The sequence below is a fragment of the Vicugna pacos genome, chromosome 31, assembly GCF_048564905.1.
Source record: "Vicugna pacos chromosome 31, VicPac4, whole genome shotgun sequence".
NCBI lineage: Eukaryota > Metazoa > Chordata > Mammalia > Artiodactyla > Camelidae > Vicugna > Vicugna pacos.
In genome coordinates, this window is record NC_133017.1 from 16659136 (window position 1) to 16686544 (window position 27409).

General features: G+C 37.8%; 2 protein-coding genes across 17 annotated transcripts in view; one reads left to right on the plus strand and one right to left on the minus strand.

Annotated features, from left to right (window-relative positions):
* HMBOX1 (homeobox containing 1) overlaps positions 1 to 19683 on the minus strand; it is a 134944-nt gene extending 115261 nt beyond the window's left edge. For 8 of the 16 annotated variants that reach the window (XM_072952729.1, XM_015238263.3, XM_031692563.2 and 5 more), the window contains exon 1: positions 19314 to 19597. The gene's annotated coding sequence lies outside the window, so the exon portion shown is untranslated. Of the gene's footprint in view, positions 1 to 18750; positions 19030 to 19313 lie in introns of those variants that run through there. The other 8 variants (XM_072952728.1, XM_031692566.2, XM_015238266.3 and 5 more) reach the window with 4 other exon arrangements.
* Positions 19684 to 19812: 129 nt separating this feature from the next.
* INTS9 (integrator complex subunit 9) overlaps positions 19813 to 27409 on the plus strand; it is an 84548-nt gene continuing 76951 nt past the window's right edge. Inside the window, exon 1 of the mRNA XM_006203188.4 lies at positions 19813 to 20115. Within this exon, the coding sequence (XP_006203250.1) occupies positions 20107 to 20115 (9 nt within the window). The 5' untranslated portion in view covers positions 19813 to 20106. The remainder of the gene's footprint in view (positions 20116 to 27409) is intronic.

Genomic DNA, 27409 nt, shown 5'->3' on the forward strand with positions numbered 1-27409 from the left:
TATGAAGGACTTTTTAGTTTAATGTGAATAAGTCTGTCTTATTCACAACTGTACTCCAAGCCCCTCCACTGTGCTTTGCTCAGAGAAGGAACTTAATAGAGATTTGATGAATGACTTAAGAAACAATGTAAATAAAAGGTTAACATACAGATTTGAAGCTGCAGCTGTTGTTACATTTACCCAGCTAGTGTTAAATTCTGGAAGAAATATTTTTAAAATGCTATATTTGTCATAATAAACATAATTGTTTATTCATAAGCCAATTTTGTATGCAATACATCTCTAAGCCTAGCTATTGAAAAAACACTTTGCTTGTTCTTTATAATATTTAACATTTGAAAGATCTTTTTGACTAAGACTTTCATTTTTAAATTAAGGTAATGTTAACTTTCACTTACTTGCAAAACTTTCACCTACGAACAAAATTCATATGCACAGTTACCTCTGGACTTTAAAAAGTATCAACAAAGACTAAATTTTTCTAACAATGATCTTTGAATATTCATTTTACAAAAATATTTAAAACAGGATTTTTTTTTTTTTTTGCTTGTTCTCCCTTAGAACATCTACAACAAAATCTGGTACACAAAAATTACTTATTACCCTTTAAGGATTTTTTTTTTTTTTTTGCTGGAAGAAAAGTAAACACGTGTAATACTTTGACATTCCGAATTATAAACAGGTCATTCAGGTTGTAGATATCCTACACCTTTCTTTTGTATATACTTGCTACCAGGATTAATCTTTCATCATTAAAGAAAAGTTGGCTATGACCAGGACATTGTGCAACCAATATTCTGTCTGCCACTTTCCTCTTTGTTGGTAATTTGGTCAAGAAAAATAACTTCCTTGTTCTTTAATGCCCTACTTTTTCAATTTAAAATTGACAGAATATATCAGTGCTTTAAAAGTTGAAACAATGTTTGGATAATGTCTTCAGGAGAAGTTCCTGCTATTTAAAACTGGTTAGTAGTCTTCACTGAGTTCAGGTGCTTTAATGACTTTGATAATATACTATTGTTACGGAAACGACAGGCCAGCCAAGAAACAAGCATCACTTGGAGGGTTGGAGTACTCAGATGTATTACACAGGCGGGCTAAGGGGGGCTTCTGCTCCAAAGCTCTGAGCACCTCCAAGACGTGAGCATGAGGTTTTATAGGGTAAAGTACAAGCTTGGGGTATTCAGCCAATAGGCATGGAACAGCTTTAGCAGCATCATTATCACAAAAGTAGAGGCAGGGGGGCAGCAAACCAACATTCCAAAGCCAGATATATCTCTTTGAAAATCCAGCTGGCTAGCAAAAAAAACATGAACAGCAAACCAACACTAATTAACTTAGATTTACGAGTTAGTCCCGCAGAACTCAGATCAGTATTCCAATACTAGATTTGTGAGTTATCTTGTTAGCCCAGCCCAGCTTTTCTTTCACATTCCTAGACTTGAGTTATCTTGTTAGCCCAGCCCTGATTTTCCTTCACACTAGAAACACCATCAGTAGACCTTTTCTTAGTTATCTATTCACTCATGCCCCAGAAAATGACTATGTTTTTGAATGATCTCAATTCTACTACTTTTAGACAATTATGCTAAGTGAAAGGTTGGAAGCATTTAAACATGGTGTGCTGTCGGTAAAATGATGTTTATACTCAAATGAAGCACAAACATTTCATCAGGTACAGTTTTTTTCAAAGAGAGGATATGACTACAGATCCTAGAGCTTAAATGAATAAAGTAAAAAAAACCTGTGTCCATAAGTTCAACAACTTAGATGAAATGGACCAACTCCTTGAAATACATAAAAGAAATAATCTGAATTATCCAACAGCTATTAAAGAAACCGACTTCATAGTTTAAAAATACCCCAACAAAAAAAACTCCAGGCGTGGATGGTTTCACTCACTGCAGGTGGCCAACTTGAAGAAATGGGGAGAGGAGCATGAAGATAAAGCGGAAATTTTAAAACTGTGTTGTCTACTGCAGTAGCCACTGGCCATGTTTAGCTACTGAGCCCTTGAAATACGGTGAGTCCTGACTGAGATGTGTTGTAAGTGTAGAATATATAATGATTTTGAATACTTGGCATGAAAAAGAATGTAAATATCTCAATTTTTACACTGATAACACGTTAAAAAGGCAATACTTTGGACATACTAAGTTAAATAAAGGATATTATTAAAATTGTCATTTGTTTTTTTTACATTTTTAAACATAGTTACTAGAATATCTAAGTTTACAAATGCCACTCATTATATTCCTACTGGACAGAGCTGCTCTAGGAAACTTACCTATCTCTAGTGGCTCTACTGACATACAAGAAGGCGTTCTCTGTTTGAACAGATTAGTCTCTTATTCATTTAACATATAGTTATTGAACAATATGTGTCGAGCGCTATGGTGGGTGCTATACAGGTGTGTATATGTACGTACCTCTAATCATGGTTCATATCCCTATGTAGTTTGAAGTTTTAAGAGAGGAAAGACAAATAATTACAAAAAATTGTAATGAGTGTTACTATAGGGAAGGCACAGAGTACTCCAGAAGCACGTTAAAGAATGACCTCACCTAGTCTAGGGAATTATATTTAAATTGAAACATGAAGAATCAGCGGGAACTGCCAGGTTAAGGAGTAGGGAAACTGGATGGCAAAGTAGATTGAAATAAACAAAATAAACCTAGTCTTTGAACTTGGATAAAATATGGTCCTAGGAAAGGTTCTGCAAATCAAAACAAGGCAAGCTGATTACATTTTCATTTTAAAATAAAAGTACAATCCAAACCAAAAAATGTTCCTATGCTCATTTGTAAATTAATGTGAAAAATGATATTTACATCAATATAAACTCATACCTACACGTTAAACACATGATGTCTCAAATGTCTATCAATGAATTATACTAGGCAACACAATGACTAAGCATACGAATATTACCTAAGATATCTCTGCGAGAAGAGCTTCATAATGAAAGGGTCAGCAAATGGCTGGAAGACTCAAAAGAACCAGAAGAGAAGCTGCCTAAGATCCCAGAGAGAGGCTGAGCAGCCCGCAGGCCTCCTAAGACAAGAGAGTCAAGTGCAAAGAAAGGCATATAACCAACCAATGACTGAACAAATCATTTTCATATTACCTGGATGAGACTGTTCAGATAATGTATACTATACAAAGAACTAATAATGAAAACAAAAGAGAGATAAATTGAATTACTGTTAAAAATCTAGACCCATCTATGAAAAAGGAAGTTATTCAAATCCTGTGAGTGCCCATCACAGATCTGTAGAATTTGAGCACAGTGAATTTCAGCTGTCTTTGGTGACAGGCAGAACAACGGAGAGAGTGCGAAACTAGGAGATAAGTGGCCTGAGTTCTACCTTGGCAATAAGAACATCCTTCTTCCTTCATTCCTTATTGGACGCAAGTGATAAACCAGCTTATTACTGGTCCCTTCCTTTCCAGGATTCCACATTATAGCTTGTTGATAAGAAGTACCAACAATGCAAAACACCATCACCACACACATGGAATAAACTGCCTTAAAATGTTTAGTATGTCTCTTCTATATTGAACCCTACATATATGGCTCATTTGGAAAATAATCTTTCCTTTAAAAGAAATTAATTTTCCTCAAAAATCCCATTTATTTTCCAAATAATTCTGATAATTTACAAAATGTATTTGATTTAAAATTTACTATCTTGATCAGCATGAAATTATTAGTTTGGTAATCCACTCAAAACTATCATTTTCAAAAAGTTTTTCCTAAAAATCTCTACTTATCCCATTATGCTTGAAGGGAAAGGAAAATGCATAAGCAAAGTTTAAAAACTGTTTAGATACTGAGTATTTTATAAATATAATATATTTTATAAATGTCATATAAGACAATTACATAAATACACAAAATAAATTTTAATACAGTGAATTTTGTTTTTAATGTAAGCTTGAGGGGAAAGAGTAAGTTTTTAAAATCTCATTAACTAAGAGTTAACCCACTCAATGCTGCTCTAAGTAATCTCTTATCATTCTCTTACAAATTTTTCTCAATAAAGAAATCACCATCATTAGCAGAAAGTACAGGGGAAAAAAAAGTTAACATTTTCCCCCAACAACTACAGAAATAGTAATTAACAACTTTAACAGTCCTATGCTAATTCAGTTTAATCCTCTAGCTCCGAGAAGATCAACCATCTATTCACGCTATATTTCCCACTGGTTACTAGATAATTCATTAGAGTATCTAAAACGCCAGTTTCTGGATTTCTGTGATTAATCTCTGATTAAATTCTAAATAACACTATTTTTATTAGGTAGTGAGTCAGCTTGCACAAGTTCATGTAGCCAAAATTATGCATATGTTCTGAAAATCATATAATTAAAGCTGAAAAATTCTGCAAGTAAAGCAAAGATTGAAAATGAGTCAGAACCAAGTCTTTAATTAACTAGTAAAAATTGACATACTGAGTTTAGGTATTTTAAAGGAGTATAAGGAATGTTTTGGTAAAAGGCAAGAGACTGGCTGATGGGGTTTAATATGCATACGTCCAGATGAAGGTAATCTAGAAATACAGACAACAATCATGGAAGTTAGCCTACTTAAAACAGAGAGCTGTTAAACAGGATAACACCAGCTGGTCTTTGAAGCAAACTGAAAATATGATTAAATATATTTCATGAGAGGGACTGGAACCCAGCAAAATAATTTAATAACTCTTCAACAGAACACACTCCTGATTATCCCAAATACCTAAAGATCACTGAAATCGTATCACAAAAGCATGTAAATCAAGAGAGAAGAGCACTGCTAATCTTTTGGAGGCCACCACCAGCATCAGCCCTTTCCCTTCTCCTCCATCATGTCCTCACAAATCCTACCAATTTGGGGCAAGACAAAACCCCATTGTAATGTAACATTATATTATGCTTATAGTTTGTTGTGTTTTTTTTGCTTGTCTATTTTTGCTTTGTGTGTGGTTTTTGTTTTTGTTTTTGTTTTAACTAAGAATTAGTTTTCAGGGACCTTACTTTGAGAAAAAAATTTTAATAGCAAAAAATTCTTCAGTTCCTAATTATTCATATAGAAGCTCTTAGCCAGCTCACACTTAACCAATCATTACAATCAACCTTCTAGATTTCCCTTCTAAAACAAACTGGAATGGGATACTAAAGTCTACTATATCATATTCTCCACTGTGTGCCAACCAAGAGTAAGTTGGTTTGTTCCCTCACTGTTTATATAAGTTGTCCTTGCAATTGTGGAATTTAATTATATCTCATCTAAAACAACAAAATATGAGTATGAAGAATTGTTTCTATAATATTAAGTTAAAAAACAGATGGAATACTTTGGTATAGTAGATCATTTACTTTAAAAAAGAAATGCTATTGATTGGGTATGGGTGAGATTACTGCAGACTTAGGGAAAATAATGAAATATCAAAATTTGACTCACAGATTATATAATAAGTGTCTTTAAGGTCTCTCTCCATTTTAAAGAAATCAAAACTTGAAATCATAAATAATACATTATAGGTATGGTTTATGCATGAAAGTATGATGCAGAGTGCCAGCCTGTGGATTCATACAACAGGAAAAGGCCCTGGCCCTAGATCAAGGTTTCTTGATCCCAACACTGGACATTTTGGACCAGAGAGTTCCTTGTTTGGAGGTGGGAGTCGGGGTGAGAAGCACAATATGACTTAGTTTTAATACTGTGAATGAGAAGATGCTCAGCAGCATCTCTGGCTTCTCGACCATCCACCTGATGGCAACAGCAGACCCTCATCCAGTTTTGACAATCAAAAATGTCTCCAAACACTGCTGACTATCCCCAGGGGGTAAAATCATCCCAATTGAGAACCAAGGCCCTGTATCAAATGACTAATTAAAACGTGTATATTTATATTTTTTCATCAAAGTAAAATGTTTAAGTAATTAGTTTTTAATGATTTTCTTACTATAACCAATTTTTTTTGATTAACTGATCAACTACCAGTTCAAATTAATGGCTTTTCTATACTTAACAGGAAGAAAGGAAAAAAAAAAACCCAACCCTTGAACTGATAAAAGTGCCAGATAAGATTACTTTATATATGATGATATTCCCATTTCTTCCACATCTTTTTGGAGATGAAGACAGAAGCACAGAATTACTGAACAGGTCAGAGCAGGGAAAGGAGAAGGAGGCAGCAACAGCAAAGGGAAAAAAAATTTAAGAAACAGTTTCCTGATGGTTGGAAGAGCAGAATAAAGAGAAAACTTATTAACTCTTGACTACACAGTCCTATTCATTGCAGCATTTACTGTAAGCCCATCCACTACTGGTCAAGAGAGATTCTTACATATAAACTCCAGAAAGTTTAAATGTCTACCATTAGGCAAAAGGTTATAGGAAATTACGATTCATTAATTTATGATATTCAAAAAAAAGCTGAGTCTTTATTACTGACACCATCATATATTGTTAAATAAAAATATAAGTTAAGAGTACAATATATTTGGAAATATGATATGTACAAAAAAGGGTATGACAGTAAACAAAATTATTAATATCATTTATCCCTGATGTGTTGTATATTTCATAACTGCAACAACAATATTTCCTTCAAACAAAGTTCTTCAAGAACTTTGCCACTCTCCCAACAAGAGACGGAGTCTGTGTTCCCTGTTAGAATCTGGACAGCCCAGCATGACTGCCTGGGTATGTAACACCGTGTAGCTTCCCAAGCCTAGATCATAAAAATGTCTGGCCCTCTTTCTTTTTTGGGACACCTGCCTTTGGAGCCCTGAGTTACCACGTATGAAGTCCAGCTATCCTGAAGCCATCATACTGGAGAGATCACAGAGACCGAGAGAGGTGTGTAAGAAGCTGCAGGTATCCCAGCCGTCAGTTGTCTGACTTCTCCCAAGCTGGGTATCAGACACATTGGTGAGCTACCTTCAGATAACTCCAGAAGAAAGATCCCAAGTGAAAAACCACATACCGAGCCAACCCCCAGAACTCTGAGACAGAATAACAAAATGATTATTGTTTTTTTAAACTACTAAGTTTTAGGGAGGTTTGTTATGGGCAATAGAAAGAACACTGGGGTAGAATGTGTTGGGAAGAGGAGGGGGCAGCGTCACTTGTTTCTTTATATATACTTCACCATTGCTTGGATTCTTTTCTATATAATAACTTCATAATTTTAATTTTTAAGTCCCTAGATCTCTTGCTGTTCTGGTAAAAAGAGAGAACAACTGAGCTTACCCCCAGAAGACAATGAACCTAAAAGTCTTGTCTATCATCTGCTATGAGCATTCTTAACTACCGTCATTAGCCCCAGTATTCCATAACAAAAGTATTTGTCAAGAACTTAGCAACCTATCAAGTGCTAATTACTATGTTTAGGTGTGGATCAGAGAAATCACTGAACCAAGAAGAAGTCAGGTATAGTATTGAGATCTGTACCACAGGGTTGAGTCCTGATCTTATGAAAACCAAACCGTGAGCTTCCTAAAGTCTAGGCCTATGTCTTACATAATATGTAATCAGTACTGGTTGGATGAATGCAAAGTACTAAATGAACTGTGAAAATTAATGGGGGAGGGAAAAGAATGCAGAGAGGGAGGGATAAGCCAATAGGAGACTCAAGAACTTTACACTTCAACTAGGAATCCAATTCATATACAAGAAATGAAAACTAAAACATTTAAAACGTGATATCCCTTACAAGTAAGTTCAAAAAACTTACACATACTAGTAACTGAGCACATAAGTGCAGCTTATATAAAGTAAATGACTGGTCCAAGTGTGACAAGGATCCCTGGAAAATGTGTCCTCAGAGAAAGAAGGCTTTAAGTGGATTTTATTAAGAATGTTTTAACTTGCAAGATAAGGATATACAAACACATTAAGTGGAGAAAGTAGCAAATACCAGGAAATAAAGGCTAAAAACAAATGGCAGGAAGAAAGGTAATTTACTTGAATGTAACAGAGAAAACACTTTTAGGAATAAGAAAATAGAATGCTAGTAAAGGAGGAAAGAAAATGTTAGAAAACCTTTAAAAGGCACAAGGATTAAAAACTAGAATATAACACAATTTGAACTAAGGCACTTCTTGAATGACTTGATGAAAGTGTTTGACGAAAATGATTCTAACAGTACTGTGCACCACGGAGTAGAGCAGGGAAGCGGCAGGAAGGCCAGTTTTCCTGCTGCAATCATCTCAGCAAAAAGCGAAGAGGAGGGCAACTAGAGATGTAAAAAGGAAGAGAGTGATTTCAGAGACAAGATGGTGAAAGAATCAGAAGGATGCTGCTGATAAATTAGATGGGGGAGGAAAGAGAAAAGTATGAAGAGGAAAGTACTAAAAAGGTTTTAAACGCAGGAACTCTAAGACCAGAGGTAAATTTTAAGAGTAAAGGAAAAAGATGATGGAGGAAGAAAAGATCTGGGTAGAAAGAACATTAAGAGGAAATAGGCCTTTGCATCAATAAGGCTTACAAAAGGGTAACTGAGAAAAAATAATCAGCAAACAAAAAATAAGTTAGCCAGGAAGAGATAACTTGCAAGACATGAGAATTCTAACGATTCAGGAGAGGAGTAAATACCTTAGAAACAGAAGCAGAGACCAACTAACAATAACATAATAAGGTGTGCCTTAATCTGTGCCAACCACTATTCTAAGTACTTTTTAAATATTGCCTCATATGCTCAGAACAATCCTATGATATGGGTACTATCATTTAGACCCACACAAGGTTTACGCAGTTATAGAGTAAGTTGTGGAGGTCAGACTTCCACCTCAGCGGTCTAGTTCCGAAGTCCATGTTCTTAACCAGCTCAGTATTCCAGGATTAATTACGACTCTGAGAAGAATGATGACAGACCTAAAAAAAGGTGAGTAATTAAATTTGTGAGGGCAAAGGTTATAGAGATGGTTGCTATACAAAAGTGCACACTATGAAAAAAATCTTGCTTAGTAGATACAGAAAACTAGACTAGGAGAGGAATTTATCAAGGGGGAAAAAAGAGGAAGGAAGACTGTCTTAAGAGCTGGTATGTGAAAACAGAAAAGGTTAAGAAACTGAACTAATGATATAACCATGAAAGACTAGATGTTTGGGGCATAATACTGGTCATCAACAGCCTTGATTAACCAAAAAGTATCCCAGAGCACAATTTAGTGGCATAAACAATTACGGAGGATGGATATGCAGTGTTTAACATAACGCAGGCAAATGTCAGGGAGGAAACATTTCAAGTTACAAACAAGTATTTAAAATTACCAAGCACTCTACCATAGAACCAAGCACTTAGTAGATTCTCAGTAGGTATTATGCTATGTCCATGAATGTTCCAAATGTTCTTAGGACCACATTATTAGAATTATCTGGTATGCCTATGGGGGACACATATTCCCAGGCCCATCTAAGATTTTAGGAATCTGGGGGTGGGGCTCAGGAAACGAAAATTTTAATACTTTTTCCAGGCAATCCTTTTGCACAAAAGCTGCACCACCTTCCTCTCTCTGTTGCAATGTGCTGGAAGTAAAGACTCCCCAACTGTTTATCTCCTGTGGCTTCGTGCTGACTCAGATCTTCCAGGTTCTTTCGTTGCCTATGCTTGACTTGTGCTTATTTCTAAAACTTCAGTCTTGGTTTGGTAACATAATCAAAATGTGCCTTTGGAGTTTTTAGCCCTGAAATCCATATCAACTCTAATACGGACATAGAAGGAAAAAAAGCTCTAGTTATTTTCCCTGACATCATGGATCTTCTGTTAAAAATAACACATGGTATTGGCTGACACTGAACTGATCCAACATCAATTCTTATGTTGCCAGATCTATGTTAAAGATGCTCATTACTGCAGACTCACCACTGAATTCCTGAAAGTAAAAAGGCACAAATGTCCCTGTCTTTGCCCTGATTTACTGCAAAAGCTTATGAAGGATAAGAGACATTTTCTAAGAAGATAGTTATTATATAGATAGTGTCTATAAGAATGCTCCAATTTCTGGAACAGTGAAGGAGTGAGTTCTTCTAAGATGTCTCTTTACCCCAATGATGGGACAAATGGTGGCCAAAAGGCTATCTATTGATATGATGTAGAACTCAAAAAAAAGAGCCTCTTTAATCAACAAGGGATGCTCCATGCTAACAGCTACTGGGATAGCAGGATCCTGAAAGAAGGGCTTCTAGGTACTTTCATGGTTTAGCAGATCTGTGATTCAGATTGTAGAGATGGAACCAACATCCGTGTCTCTAGTTTTACCTCTGGTTCTCTTTCTTTGGCTAGTTCTCTAGTCCTTCTGTGTCATCCTTCTGGTTTGCCTGAGATGACCAACATAAAAAGCTAACACTAAATTATACTGGAAGACTTCTGCCATTTTCCGAAAATTATTTGATCCTTGAAGAAAAGGATTAAATTCAACTCATCTTTGTATCCCAAAGTATCTAAACATGCACCACCAGACGTGACATGTTTAACGGAATGCTCTGTTCAATCCCTACAAAAGAATCCTCGTGTAGCGCATCCAAAAGCATTAGCCTTATATAAAAGGTGACTTCCTCCTGCGCCCTATGCACCGAAGTAATGGAACAGGAATAGACAATCTAATTCATTAGCAGGCAATGCATTCAGATAGCTCTCTCACCAGTTGAACTAAAAGAAACACCATTAGGAGGTGAGCTTTACTTGAAACGAAAGAGCAGTTCAATTCAGCAACATGGCAAACCAAATCCACACGTGCAAGTCAAAGTTACAGAGAAGCGTAAACTATGAAAAACTATAGCAAGGCAAACAGAAGAGGAAGGGAGAAGTGAGAAAGGCAGATGAAGCAGACATGGAAAGAGGACAGACAAGAAACCATACATGCCCAGAATGAGACACAGACTAGCTTCTTAGATCCTGACAGTTTTCTCATCTGCACAAGATCTGGCTGCTCTTTATCAACCGAAAAGAGCTGGATTCCCACAATAACCTCTCCCTGAAATCAAACAATTCCTGATTAAAGCACTACTTTTTTAGAATGTACACCAAGGTATACAAAAAGCTGGCAACAGATAAACATAAAGAGAAAAAAAATTGTACCAGGAAGAAAGCGAAATCTTAGCCCATAAGTTCTCTACATATGAATTTGACTAATCAGGAAGTACTACCAATATTTACCATATTCTTATCACAGAAACAAAACTTAACATTTTCAAAGCAAATTTTCGGTGTTGACCAAAAACTATCTCAAACCCAGAAGAGACAAAAACCACATGATAAAATCCTTTCTTCTAGTAGATTCGAAAATATTTTGCAAGCCTGTTTAAAGCAGACTTTTGTTGTTTGAGGTCTGTAATAATCAGTAGTACGTTGGATTATTAGCCTCATCTTTGAATTCAGGCTTTATATCAGCTGTATAGCTAATAAAGGGGAGGCAAAGGCCAGCCCTTTAACCTGATGGTCCTTTCTCGTACCCAGACCAACAATATATCTAGAACCACTTTCTTTCCTCTAAAGACATTTTCTCTGAAAACAGTCTTTGAACTGACTTTCTTCAAAGAGAGTTCCCTTACAGCAAATCCAAAATAAAGCTAAAACATGAACTTACAATCAATTAATCTGACAAGTTTGCTACAACACTGTCAATGACCAAACTAACGTCAGAATAACTGTAAATTTGTTTATCTAATACAGATTGTGGCATACATCTTCTCTGGCAAGAAATATACCTCTTAAGTCTTGAATTCGTTTAAATCATACACATTTGATTTACAGAAATTTTCAATATTTTTACTAACTTTTACTAAAAGTTTAATAGGTAATAATATTATAAATCTTCAAGTAAATAAAGTTTGCTAATTTTTAAGTTCTCATAAGTTTAATTGGAACTTTCCATAAAAACTCTCAAGATGTACTTGAAAAAATGGCATAGAACTATACACACACAGAGTACCAATATTAACTTCCTGGTTTTGATATTGCACTGAAGTTATACAAGATGTAACCATTACGGGAAACCAGATGAAAGGTACAGGGCCCTCTCCACTATTTTTGCAACCTCCTGTGAATCTATAATTATTTAAAGACTAAAAGTAAATAAATAAGCAAACAAACAACTTACAGTTTATTTATGACAACAAAAATACCATATATGTCAAAAAATTAACCTAAAAATCCTTTTTTGCAGACTAGAAAACTGAGACTAACCAGGTAATACACAGAACAAGGTTAATAACAGAGTAAAGACATTTATTTGATATGCTGTCAACTAATGAACTTAGAACTAGAAGTAACCAATCACCTGTGGTCATGAACAGTATCTTGTTTTATGAAAGAAGATCAGGTTGGTTGATGCCTGTGTTGCATTAAAGTGCAAGCAATATATATATATATTTAAATTATTATACTTTAAAGGAACTTTTTCTGAGGGAAAAAAAACTCAAACAAATTTATATTTAATCTCAGACCTACATTTGGAAGAAAATGAGCCTACTGAAAAGCATAAGATAGTACTCCAAATAAGTAAGATCATGCCATCTTTTCAGAGAGCTCTTCCGCAGACAACAAAGTGTACAGCAACTATTCTTTTCCTGAATGGTTCTAAACTGCTACTATGTAAAACTAAACACAGGCTATCTCTGACTCCAGAAAACGGATTTTCAACCAAATAAAGATAATATGCAGAATTGCTACTTTCAAGTTCTCCACAATGAACAATTATGTTCCATGAAGGCGAATGCTGGTTAAATTAGTGGTTGCGAACTATAGCCATAATACAGCCTCCTACAAAAATTACATTCCAAAGTCTGGACTGATACCTTCTCACCCTGCTTCCTCTATACAATCATTTTTGGTAGCATTTATCCTTATGAGACTCAGCTTGGATACTCTCTCTCCTTCTTGAGAGGAATGAGAGACAGATATAAATCACCATATGTGTATCACCTACCACTTTGGAAAACCAACTGAAGAGGTGGAGCCACCCAACTTCAAGTATAAACATTAGTATGTAAATAAAACAGATGTCGGTCTAAAGTGGCTTCCAGGTCATATAATGCAACTATTCGACTGTCCCAACAGCAATGTAAAGAAAACACATTACCTGAAATGGAAGAAGAATTCAGATTTGTGGGGAAAAAAGTGGAAGAAACTACTCAAAGTTAATAGGTCTTTAAGGAAGGTAGGTGAAAAAGATAAGAAAAATTGGATTAACAAGCGGAAATTTAGGTTAGAAACATAAAAATGTATTAACAAGGACAGAAAAGTAAATTTTTAAATTGCAGCCTGAATCAGGCAATAGTTTAACTAATATTACTTTTTATTTTGGGAGAAAAAAATAGAAGCCGGAGCACGAGACTATCCTAGCATTCCTTACACAGCAAGATATTCTAAAGCTCAAAATTCTTTACTTTTGAAGACACTACTAACAACCACAACCCTCACAAACGAATACTCAGCCCTCCTTATCTCGGCTAACGAGGCTTGTTTGGCCTATCAGTAGTTTGGCATGGCTAAGGCACAGGGTCTTGGATAGGTAATGAACATCAAATATCTGGTATAACATGATAATTATATGGTTAACATTTACAATATGCCAGAAGCAGTCTAAGGACTCGACATCATTCTCAGGGCTCACAATAATCCTATGAAGTAAGGACTATTTATTCCAGCCAACAAATGAGGAAACTGAGGCACAGACAAATTCAATGACTTGCCTAAGGTCACACAGCTAGTAAGTGGTAGAGTCATGACTGGACACAGGTGGAATGACAGCTTGGATTCAACTGAAAAGCTAAGGAGCCAATGAAGGATTATGAGCCAAGTATGACCGTCAATCAAATTCACATTTTATGTTAGCAAGATCTCTCGGTGGGAGTGATGCACAAATAAGGAAAAAAACTGAAAGCAGGAAGAAGAGTTAAGAAACTGATGTGGGAAGACAGAGGTGATGAGGCCTGAATTAAGGGAACAGCAATAGAATGAAAACAAGTGAACAGATAGATACGAAGGATATAAAATCAACTTGACTGCATGATAGGAAAAAGGAAAGTGAGGACGATTCCAGGGCTTCACTGACTAGGCCCAAGCCAACAGCTTCACATTTTAATCATACCATCACTTTATCAAACTCTTAAAACAGAAAGGTTAAGTATTAAATCACCCTCATTTCAGCAACAGCCAAAGCATTTGACTCTCTCTTCTTTGAAAAATGTGACTATATAACTTAAAATTACTGCCACTTGGCAACCCCACACTAATGGTTTAACATGCATACAGTAAAGAGAGCTATTAAATGTTTTCAATAAACCACACGCAGACCATCATTGAACGTAAGATGGACAAAGAAACTACAGAGAATATGTGAAATTTAGTAAACATTATTATAATCACTCTAAATGTTAAGAAAATCTAAATACCCTTTAAATGGATTAGAATCACTTTATCACTTATAAGGAGGGATCTCTTTTAAGATTCAAAAAAAGTGAAATAATTCATTACTTCAAAGTTAAAAGATCATGTTCTTTTTTCTCCTTCTATTTGTAAATGTAAACAAACAAACAGAAACCCCCACTATCCTTACAGCCTGAGCAAGGATCTGTATAATACTGTATTAGGATTATAATAAACAATGGAAAAACCTACTGTAACTTCAACCTTATTACCACTGTAAGAGTAAAACTATGCTAACGCCAGGGCCTTCCAGTAACCAAATGCTTTTGGAAAGTGTCCAGAACAATGTTATAGTAAATTTCCAACTTGTTTCATCTAAGATCAAGAAAAACAAGTCATCTAAAGTACTGGATTATACATAAATAGGCTCTAACTAAAAGTTTTACATCAAATAATCACTCAGAAATATATTTATACTCTTTAGTTAGGATGGGACCTAAAACCAGGAAGTGATCAGAGGGGACAGCTGCACCTAGGAACCCGAAGCACATATTACTTAGTATTATTTTGAGAAAATTTTCAGTACCAATAGCTTTCTTTTTGAAAGAAACAGATTTTGGCAGAATCTGTTAAAAATCATAGTTTGCAGCAATATTGAAATCTCCACTGATTCAATAATGTGGACATGTGGTGGTGTTCACTCTGGTGTCCAGCTTGAGCCACTGCTTAAGAGTCTCCTGTTATCTATGGTTCAGACTCCTTTTCTATGGGTTGCATGTCTGATAGATACATACCAATTTCACATATAAACAAACATTAAGGTGCTCTATATATGTGAGTGCATATATGAATGTACATACATGACACTTCAGATAAGCTGTGATTTCTACTCATAACTTTTTTATAAAGTTCTATTAAATTGAGAAGTAAAGGCCAACAGTTAGGAGAAAAATCTAGCCAAATAACAAAGGTATTATTACAGAAACGACAGGCCAGCCAAGAAACAAGCACCACTCGGAGGGTTGCAGTACTCAGATGTATTACACCGGCGGGCTAAGGGGGGCTTCTGCTCCAAAGCTCTGAGCACCTCCAAGACATGCGCATGAGGTTTTACAGGGTAAAGTACAAGCTTGGGGTATTTGGCCAATAGGCATGGAACAGCTTTAGCAGCATCATTATCACAAAAGTGGAGGCAGGGAGGCAGCAAACCAACATTCCAAAGCCAGATATATCTCTTTGAAAATCCAGCTGGTTAGCAAAAAAGAACATGACCAGGGAATCAGCAACAAACCAACACTAATTAACTTAGATTTAAGAGTTAGTCCAGCAGAACTCAGATCAGTATTCCGATGCTTAGATTTGTGAGTTATCTTCTTAGCCCAGCCCGGCTTAGATATGTGAGTTATCTTGTTAGCCCAGCCCGGCTTTTCCTTCACAAAGGGAGCTATAAAATTAATTCTGGAAGCCAAAAAATCCCTAAACAAAGCAGGTCCACAAAACAAACCAACCCAACACATCTTCACTGAGCATTTTTAAATGTTCATGTTTCTTGTAAGTTGAGTACACCAACTTTCATTTATGAAAAATGACATCCTAGAGTAAACTTCTAATTCCTAAGAGAAATAATTCAAGTTTAAAGATCTGCTTACAAAAATAATAAAAGCAAGAGTTGTAAAGAATTGAATTTAAAAAAAGCAAGAAACATGGACGCTATCTGAAACATTAAAAATGGGATGGACTTAATATTACAAACGAAAGATCCAAAATGAACAAATCAAGCATAAATATTGCCACTGTGTTTAACATCTTCTGAAACAAGCAATGCCATTCCAGTCGATACTTGCCACAAAATTGCCATAAGTTGGTTCTACTTTTTATAAATGATGAAACAATGAAAGGTTTGTTGCAATACATTTATAACACCAATACTGAGGTATTAAGTTTCTATTAGTGATGCTTCAACTAAGGATTTGTGCTAAAAAGACTAAAATCTATTCATATAGCAGTGAAAATGAAGCCTCTAAAGACATTCAATATAAAGCTGACCCCTAAAGGCTCCCTGATGCACATTTGCAACCACTGTATTCACAATATGCAGCACACTGAACTAGCAACAGATTGTTTAAAAATAGTCTGGATTTTCAACTTCTCATTTACAGGCAACACTTTTAGAAGCAGTCATATTAAATAAATGCGTCTTTCACAGTTATGGAATGAAATTTTAAGCTGGACAGGCACCAATGCCCTGATTTTCTACTTTTTTCATAAACCATATGACTTTCACATGCTGAGAATGTTTTATGCTTTAACCTGCAGTGAAGGCTTTACATCATTTTAATGCTCAGCGCCTAAAATGCAACAGAATCACCCCACCAAATGGAAGGAATATATTTGGTTTCAACCAAACTACTAGCCAGAAAAGTTTAATGAATGCTTTTCCCACTAAGTAACTCTGCATTTCCATATATGAAAACAAACAAATGGAAAATCTGAGATGAGGGTGGATGGAAGAAAAAATATTCTTATATTTTAGTATTTTTCCAACTCCTAACAAATATTTTAGCTTTTTATTACCAAAATCATTATTGAACATTTTAAAACGCCGTATCTAACCGAACATCTTTCAGGAAAAAGAAAAACAAAAACAAAAACCCCCCACCACTCTATTATGTAGTTATATAGGATTTTCCTCCAGTTTTTGCAAAGTAACATGGTTTCTGCAAAGTAACATGTCAGGCTAAAATAAATAATTCTGAAAATCTTAATCTGTAACAAATTAAAAACTCAGCTTCCTATCAACATATTGTATGTTCTAAATTCGAGGTTTAGAAGACTAATCAATTTTTTTTCTATTCAGGTCAACCTAAATATATATGCCACCTCATGCTCATAGTCAGCTTATCTGTGTGAATGACCAACTGCAGAAATTTCAAATCAAAGGTTATAAAACATACCATAAAATTACGTACTATGTGACTTACAGTTTTTATGGAATCTAAGGTCTTTTAATGACAGGTTCAAGAATTGATAAGTTTGGAGCCAAATACTCAAATACATTAAATTCTCAGCAGTCGAATGAGAAATTATGTCAATTCCTTTAGTTATTTAAAAATCCATTACACTAAAAATTTGTCACAAAAGAATGGTTATTGAAAAACTTCTGTTTCAGACAGAAGGAAGTAAAAAATATATTATCTTAAATTCTTCTGGTGTAATGCTATTAAATATTAAAGACTGTGAGAAGCAAGAGATGTTGCAATCCTCTTTCTTTTCTAATTCTAATTGAAACTCGGAGAAAAAAAAGAATTCAAATTTTCCAAACTTGACTTCTATATATAATTCAGCTAGATCTAACTTAGTTGTGCAATTTTAAAATAAGTTTAATACAACGCAATGCAATCGTGATGTGATAATTACCTGTGGAATAAATGCAAAATAGAAACAAATGCAGGTTCTTTTCGTCGAATGATGTTAGTTTATAGCAAAACCACAAGAAGCACAACCATATAGCACAAACTAAATAAACAGGCACAAGAGGCATTATGTCCATCCAGGAAGAGAAATGTACCACGCTAAGAAAGAAGGGAAGGACTGAAGGAAGAAGGAAGACAAGCAGGCGGGCGGGCGGGCAGGCAGGGAGAGAAGGCAGAGGTTTCTATACCTGCAGGATCCCAGAGAAATGAACTAGTCACATCACTCTACCCTACTTGATACATAAGGTTTTTAAAGCTTCAGAGTAAACAAAAACAGCAAGCACTTTATACCACCATTCAACTTTACACAGTATAGCATCTTTAATGCCAACTGCATTCTCCTCTTCACTCACCCAATGCTTCCTCTCTCTTCCACACCAGCTTTCAGACAAATGCGAGACAGAGCAGGGTGGGGTAGAAGAAAAATACAAGCAGTGCCTTTTAGCTGCACCCCCCGCCCCTCCAATAATTTCCAACAGTTTTTCCTACTACGAAAATAAGTCGCCCAACCTCAAGCTACACCACAGTCATTCTGTGTCTTCAGTACGCACACAGACGCAGACACATGTCAGCACTCCCGACCCCCACCCCACGCCCCCGAATCTTAAGTAGTTTCATCTACTGAACAAGAAGACCACAACGAGAGCCCTTTACCTACTGTTTCGGGGTGAGGGTGGGTGGAGGACTGCTTTCAAAGTAGCCCCAATAGTGTAACCAAAACACGGTTCCGGAATCAAATATTAAGAACACTTTTCCTTTCCCACCTATAGCTACCGACTTAAGGATGCAAAAAGCCATCTCCACACCATCTCATCTTTACAATGCTCCAGCCTGGAGTTTGGGGTGGAGATGTGTCCCGGGAGGCGGGGAGAAGGAGTGTGAGCGGGCGACGGGACACAAACGAGTTGCTCACCGCGGCCACCCCGCGCCGCGTCGCCAGTCCAGAGGTCCGGGACCCGCACCTTGCGCACGCTTCTCCGCCCAGGCCCAGCTGAAAGCTCCGACTCGGGCTCTCCAACTTCCTCTCTCCAGAGACATTAATTCAAGGCTAACACATCACCCAAGTACACGTCACACAGTTTCAAACACAGTTATGCACCCCAAACAAACCCACACACCTCAAATTCCCCTCACAGTTTCCCAAACTCCAAACAGGAGCCCCCCACCTCCAGGATTCAAACCTTCCGCCCACCGCGGAGGCAACCAGGAGGAAAGAGTTGGAAAGCCGCCGACGCCTTTCAATTACCGCCCCCCACAAACTGCCCCACCCCAGACCCTGCATCCGGGTCACCCCCTCCGAAGCCCCCCGCTTCCTCCCTCCTCTCAGTCGGGCCGCTTAAGAGACCCATCTCCAGCCCACTCACTTTCCCCCCAAAACCCCTCCAAAAAAAAAAAAAACCCTAAACAAACAAAGTGAAGAAAAAGAAGTGAGGAAAGAGACTTAAGGCAGTCCGGCTTCCAAACCACTGGACTCACCTCAGAATCCTTGCAGAGTTCTCTCCGCCCGGCACAAACCCCCTCCCCAACGTCCCAGTACGAAGGGCTGAGGTAGGAGGAGGGGAAAGCGGGAGGGGGAGGGGTGTCTTCCGCGTGGGGCGCCTGTCGGGAGGGGACTGGGGAGGGGTTGAGGCCGGCGCAGGAAGAGGAGAAGGGGGAGGGGAGGCCCTTATCTCCCAGTCTCCCCCTGAAAACCTCCCTTGTCTCAATCACATCAGACTGACTGTCTTTGTCTGGCTGACAACCGCCATATTGATATCAACAGCCCCGCTCCCACCTGCTGCCGCCGGGCGGCCCTGGGAGTTGTAGTCCCTGCGTCCCTAGAGTAAAAGCGCGGTACTTAGCGTCCAGAGGCCCCAGAGAACTACAACTCCCGGCAAGGCTCGCGCCCATCCGCCTTCCCACTAGGGGGAGGGGAAAGGAGCGCGAGAGCCGTGGGGACTACACATCCCAGAATACCCTAGGTCCCGGGCCCAGATGAGGGACATGATATCATGCTGGGGTGGAGGAGGATGAATTGGCGGCGGGGATGAATGTGAGCTGACGGAGGGAGGTGTTCTGAAAGCAGAGAGGAAAAGGAAAGATGACCACAGTTCCCATGATGCATGGAGAGATGACTGCACTTCCCATGATGCACCGGGAAGGGAGCGTAGGGAAGAAAGACTGCATGTCCCGCGATGCTCTCGGCGAGCGGGTGGCGGAGACCGAACCGGAAGACGTTTTCTGGGTCTGAGGAGTCGAGTGACTGATACTGAACAAGCAAAAGTCCAATATGAAACTGGTGAGTCTCAGCTCCTAGGTCAGAGGGCAAAGGTGATGCCATATCCTTTTGGACTTCGTCCTTTCCTCCTTGGGAAAGGATCCGTCGCGGAGGAGGGGTGACAGGGAACTAGAAAGGGGTGAACCAAGGAAAGCTCCCACTGCCGACCCCCCGCAACGGCTAGATCTTATTCATCCTTTGGTGGGTCCCTTTGACTGTCACCTTTCTTCACACACAAACTAAGCTTGGGCTCTATGAACTAGGCTTGGCTTGGTTCTCAGCTGCCACGTGAGTGTTATATATAATTGGTTGACTTCTTTCCACGTGATTGGCACTTGATTAGCGTTTCTTCTTAAAGTTGTTGAGAAAGCTTTGGTTGCATATGAACAGAGTTTAGAAACTATTGGGTAGAACGTAATCACTTATTAAATTCCTGTTACAGACTCCTAACTGCCCTTTATATTCAGAGAAGGACGAGGTCAGGGTGTGATCTTGGAGGATTTGAGTCTTTTACCCCTTGTGAGATGGGCTGAGAGAAAGTGTTAAAACGTTCCAGTCCAGGACTATAGGCCAAGGTTAGGTGGAGCATGCCAGGATACCTGGAAAAGTCCTTGCATCACAAAACTCCAACACTTGGCTTGTAGGAAAGCTGCTCAGGCCTTTGTTTTGAGCAATTTTACTCTCAGCCTTCGCACGGATTTAACCCATTTGTTCCAACTCTATGGAATTAGTATAATCAGCATGATTAGAGTAGAAAAGTAGGTGTGAGATGTTGTTTCTCAATCTTTTAAAGTTCATGTTCTTGAAGCCAAGTGTTGTCAAGTTTTACTTTCTGTAATTTTTATAGAAAAACAAAATGTTTATTTTCTTAATTATTTGAGCATGCTTTTCCAAAGTGTGTGCATGTATACACACACATACACTACACACACAACACACACACACATACATAAATTTACGACAAGCTTATACTCTGCACAGTGTCAGCTGTTTTCTGTGAAGTCAGAGAAAGTATTAAAAGTGTATTCAACTCCAAAAGTGTCTCTATCTGAAGCTGCTTAAGTAAGAGGAAGGGCATAGATCAGTAAACCTTGAGAATATCACTTTGCTTCTGGGTCAGTTTTTGAAACATTTAAAAATGCAGAATTGAAAGTCACCACCCTTTCCCTAAAGAAGCATGCAATCTAATGAGGGAGATATAAACATAATTAAAAATTAGAATTCATTGTGTTCATGCTAAATAGAAGCACGTTCAGGGTTTAGGAATTGAGAGGAGCGTAGGGGTGCGTGGAGATTGGAAGGCAGCTCCTTGGAAAGGTGGCTAACTGATAAGAAGTGTGAGTAGGCGAGGTCCTTCCTTGAAGAGGGTTCAGCTGATTGAAGCAAAAGAGCTTGGTACCTGGTTGAAACACAGACCATGTTTCCTCAATAAAGGGTAAATCACATTTGGTGTGAAGGCAGGCAAGTGCAAAACATAGTTTTCCATAATAACTCATTTGCTGAAGGTTCCAGAGAGTTGGGGTTTAGTTTACGTATACTTTGGTTTGCTTATAAAATCCTCCTGCTTACTTTGTACTTAGAGATGTGAAAACAAAGGAAAAAGTAGAAACTCATTTTTTTAAGAACCAAAAAACACCTCAGAGAAAGAGGAAATGTTCTACCTATACTCCCTCCCTTTTGACGTTTAATCTGCAAGGTACATAACTAAAACGTGGTTGGTAGTTGATCGATAATGCAGAATATCTATCCACACAACAAAGTCGTTTCAAAAACATGGACATTCAGTACATTAGACTTCTTTCATGCCTCTCATAGAGTTGTAATAAATCCTCCCATGGCCTCAAAATTTTTAACTTTGTGTACGGCTTCAGAAGCATGTAGTAAACCATGTTTTGTTTTCTTATCATGAGACACAGAAAGACACTTTATTGAGCACATTCTTGTTGTGGAGATTATGACTTCCCAAAATATCATTCCCACGCACAATCTAGGACCACATCTTGTTGATTCTACTGTTCTTGAACAGGTCAGTTCCTCTCCAGTCCCACTAACACTGCCTTTGTACAGACCTCTTCACTTGACACTTGCAATTCAACAAGACCTGCTAAATAGTCTCCCTGCATGCAGTCTCAGCGACCCTCAAATCCATTCTCTACTCTGCATCCCAGAAGTTGTTTGAAATTGCAGAGTTCCCCTAAACCCCTCGTTAAGTAGCTTCCTTTTCCCTTAGGATAAAGTCTTATAATTCTGAACTTGACTTACTTGGCCCTGTGGAATCTGGCCCTGCCGACTTCTCCAGGCTCAGCCCTCCTCTCCCTTGAGCTCCTCCTTCCAGTTGTATTTGCACATTGTCCAGTTCTTTGAACTCCCCCTGCTCTCTTTTGCCTCTGGAGCATTCAATATGTTCCATTGCCTCCAACACTTATTTGCCTGGCTAAATTCTTCATGTTTCCCAGAGCTCTGTTTAAATAGCACTTCTTCAAAACTTCCTTGAATTAGGGACCCCTGTTATATGCTTCCAGGGCACACTTTCTTTTGGTAGTATTGGAAATTACTGGTTTTCTATCTGTCCTGCCTCTTGTAGACTTTCTGTTCCCAGGGCCCCACCCATTGTGTGATGCCACTAAATAGTAGTTGTATAGTTAATTTCTGAAGGATTATTAAGATCTGTGAATATTGTTCAGAAAAGATTAAGGAGTGAAGTCAAAACACTACAGTAAGCAACAACCAGTGGAGTAAAAATGGTACTACCTTTAATGGAGCGGTTACAGTGTCCCAGGCTCTGTGCTGGGTACGTACTTGCTCTCTAGTGTCCCATTGCATCCTTTGATATAGGTGATAGTATTCCCGTTTTACAGATAAAATAAATCTGAGCCTTTGGGAGGTGAGGTGACTCAAAGTTACATAAATGAAAAAAGTGATAGATCCAAGATCGGTACCCAAAATTCCTTCCTCAAGAGTCTTGCTTAATGAGGGCTGGGGCTCCAGCGCTGTGCACAGTGCCTGGTACCTGCTAGGTTATCTCTTACAGAAAGGAAGCCAGAATATGTACCAAGAGACCGTTAATTCAAGGCTATATTTTAAATTGGCTTTGAATGTGAATTTGGTTAAATTAAGATCTTAAAAAAGATAATAGGTAAAGAAATTAAACTTTGGAGACATCCTTGATAATCCCAGGGGCTCAATATGAGAGCATGCCAGTTGAGTGTCTGTACTACCCAGTTTAGCTTCTGTGATGCCATTTACAGTCTCTGACTTTACCCATCACCGGTGGCTTTTCACACACCCAACGGAAGACATCGGATGCCATTTATAATGTAATCCTTGTCTATCTCCTTCTTAGATACCAAGTCAGAGGATTTTAATGACTGTCTATAAGATCAGGCAGCTTTATTTAACTGAGGAAAATTCATTGGCACATTCAGTTAACCAGAATCATTTTGAAAAGAACAGGAAAATTAGAAATGTAGCCTCTAAATTAGCACATTTCAGAGCATGGACTGATTTTCGTATAGACTGAGCTAAATTGGGTGCACTCTGATGGCCAAATTGAGCAAAGGTTAGAAACTAGAATTCACCAGGGTCTTTAACACAAGACTGTGAAACAAAAAAAACCATACTGAATACATTGACAGAAATTGAGTTGGAAGCATCATGGCCAGGAACTTAGTCATTCAAGTAGATGAAGATTAAAGTGAATAAAATAATAAGCAGGTCAGGAATGCCGCATGTGTCATACTTCCTGTGGATAGTTCCAGGGATGGAGGGGCTCTTCTAGTTTATTCAGTCAACAGAGATTGTATAATGCAACCACAGTATAACCTTGGCATTCAACGTTTTAATACTTTCCATTTTAACTATTACATTTGACCCCAAAGTTCGATGACAAGGAATTATTTGTAATTTTGCTGAGGCACAGATTTGAATGTGACTTTAAGATGAATGATAATCCTCTGAATGAGCCTGATTGCCTCGTGGTCCAGGGCGCCCTGCAGTTCTAGTTGCGCTCTTGTTAAAGGTCCGAAAGAAAGGTCACTTAAATGCTTGTCATGCTACCCTTTTTGAATTTGATGGAGGAAATTATATGCTGTAGTTGTATTTACAAATTTAAAAACTCAAGAAGGCCAGGGGATATATTCTTCAGCGGTCTCTGCTCCTTTGTACAAAATGCTGTTTCATTACTGCTGGCTTTGGGAGGAAGGCTTAAACTTTTAACTCACCATTTCTCTTAAGAAAACAAATGCAGCAAAGAAATGGACTCACGGGCTGCTTCCAGTGGAGGATAAGCAAAACACCAAGGGCAACTGTAGATTATATAGAAAATATTGGCTTGAAAGAGAGAAATCCTGCCCCAAGGTCAATTTAACAAATCATTAGAAAAGGGTGTGGTTAATCTCTTCTTGGATCTGGGCATGATGGATTCCTCCTGCAGTTTTCAGACTTATAGAATCCTTTTGACTTCTTAGACTTTGGATCAAGAACAGAACATTTCTTGCTATACATTACAAATAGTCACAATTTTTACCAGGATTTAATTCGCCTATTTTGCTGTGATTGTTAAAATGTCAACCTGATTGCACTCTTTTCTGTTTCTCTTTGCTGGTTGGTTAGAGTGCCCTCGTGTGTCTTTATGATGTAATATCATTTCAAGCTTTAGAAAGGTCATGTTTTATCACCGCTTCAGTGTGATAGGTATTTTTCCCTTTAGAATGGTTTCCTCAAACTCTGAAAAGTGACATAAGGCCAAATCACATATGTTGTTCAGTAGCGCTCTGGGATAAAACTCTTGGGTATTTCAGAGTCCTAACGGTTACTCTGAAGATTAAACCTATTTTATAATTAAGATAAAAATATGTATACCAAGGATTTTTTTCAGTATCAGTTAAATTGAGAAGAAAATTTAGTATCTGTATATAATACATATTTTTATATATTATACATGTATACATAATCTGACATACAGTCCAAGCAAGCATGTCAACAGTTGCTCGTAATTGCGGTAGCACATTTATTTTGTGACTAGTTTGCTCTGAGTATTCAAATCCCTCTGCCATTTGCCCTTATGATCAGCAAAGTGTACTTGAAGGCCAAGGGCCAAGAGTGGAGCATGGCTACGGAACTCAGTAAAACCTAGCATTCCAAATGGAAAGTTTGTTCCCTGCTTCCTAAATACCATCAGAGGTCCAGGCATAAAGTGCCCTTCAGTCATCATCATTCATTTATTCATTCAACGAATCTTCCTGAGCACCTGACTCCTTTATGCTAGACATTGCTTAAGGTACTGGGTATATTCCAGTGAAGAAAATAGATTTACTCCCTGCCTTTATGAAATATGAAGTCCAGTGGGCTCAGTGTGCAGTTCAAACAATATTACAGTGAACTTTCTAGGGAAGAGAAATCATTGGGCACTGGCTCAAGTAGTTTTTGAATGTAATGGTCAAAAAAATGTTTTTAATTGTATCCTAGAAGATGCGTTGTTAAAATTGTAACAAACATGGCCAACTTGCAGCTGGTTTACCATGTATCAGTAGTGTATAAGAATACATTTCCCTACCCAAGCCAAGGATGCCATCTGTTACTTTACTCTTACTATGTGTCTTACTAATGTAACTATCTTCTTTCATCAATCCTCACACCCTCTTTTCTCTTAGACTTCAGCCATATTTAGTAAAACATCCTTACATAGTAATTTATGGATGTGGGGGAAAAATGTATCAGAAAGAGGAGCAGGTTTCTTCAGATAAAAAAGTGGCGTCATAAGAATCTTTAAAAGGGATTTTTCAAAGAACCTACAGTGTTGCTTTGAAACTGCTGGTGCGTGAGTGTAGTAGGTAAGACGACAGTATTATGGGGTCCAACAGATTGGAGTGGCAGCTGGGTCAAGTATGCGTAAATGGTGGAGGAGATCCCCTTTCCCCAGCAGAAAAGAAAGGGGTGACCAGTGAGATGAAGCTAGGAGTTGACAGACCATGAAGGGCTACGTCTGAAGGGGAGGTGTCAGAATTTGCAGAGATCCTGAGAAAAGGCAAGAATGCTAACAGGAAGGACGAAGGGGAGTAGGGAAGACTAGGAGAAAGGAGTTAGTTTGAAAGCCCTAGGGTCTCAGAGATCAAGACTAAATTGTATGGTGGGAACTTGACTGTGGAAAAACAGGAAGTTTAAATTGTCCCCAAATGACCATATATCTGAAGGAAAAGCCCTAAAGGTCTAAACATTTAAATTTATTGAAAGCACAACTGAATGAACTTTAGCTCTCTGAAGGATAGATAATCAGATAGATGATGTCCAAGAAACGCATTCTTTAATAGGAATTGCAGAAGTAACACCCTTTTTGCCCTTAAGATACAGTTTATTTTTCATCACTCATGCCTGTGAAGGAGGTGGAGGGGAGGTGAATAATAAAAGGTCTTGCATAATCCATTCCTCACATTTATGGCCTAAGCAGAGATTGACTTTTCCTAAATACAGTATTTCTTCTGCATTTTTCTATTCTGGTAAAATAGAGGAAAGCATATTTAGATGTTCTAATTTAATAAGTCTTCCTTTTCATATTTTTTTCCAGGGTATGAAAATACAGGTAAACAAGCAATGGTATTAATATGAAGGATATTATTATAATTGTTACTTTTTTATACATTTCAAAAATAGTTTTATTGAGGTGTAATGTGAGATACTGCTCACACTGGTTTTGCATATTCCTTTTTCTTTTGTAAGTTAGAAATGCATCTCACAGATCACTTCATATCAGTATCCAGAACGGCTTCATTTTATAAAACACTGCATGTCCATGTCTAATAAGTCTACATTTAACAGGACCCCTCCCGAGTCATTGCTTCCAGAATACGGAAGATAGAGTCCCACTACCCTACATCCGTGCCCCTCAACTATTTGAAAGTCATTCATCGTTACTTAAAGTTTAGGGCATGGCTTTTGCTGCTAGTATAAAATGTAATATAAGTAATGAATGTCAACATATCTCAAACATATGTTCAAACTATTGTTAGAAAGAAATCAGTCTCATAGTGTTTCGTTGTTTAGATATATGGTAGTTTATCCAACCAGACCTTCCTCTCTGAGCATTAGGTTGTTTCCAATCTTTTGCGATTAGAAATCGTGTCGCATGGATAGTCTCTCTTGTGGAAGTATACCTGTAGGATACATTTCAAAGGGTGTGTGCATTTTTTTATTTCACTTTATTGCCAAAATGTCCCCACGGCTACTTGGCAGATTACATTCTTGCCAGCAGCATGTCCCAACGCACTATTGCAATGTTATTATCAAGCTGTCTTTTTTTTTTTTTACTTTTTTAAATTTT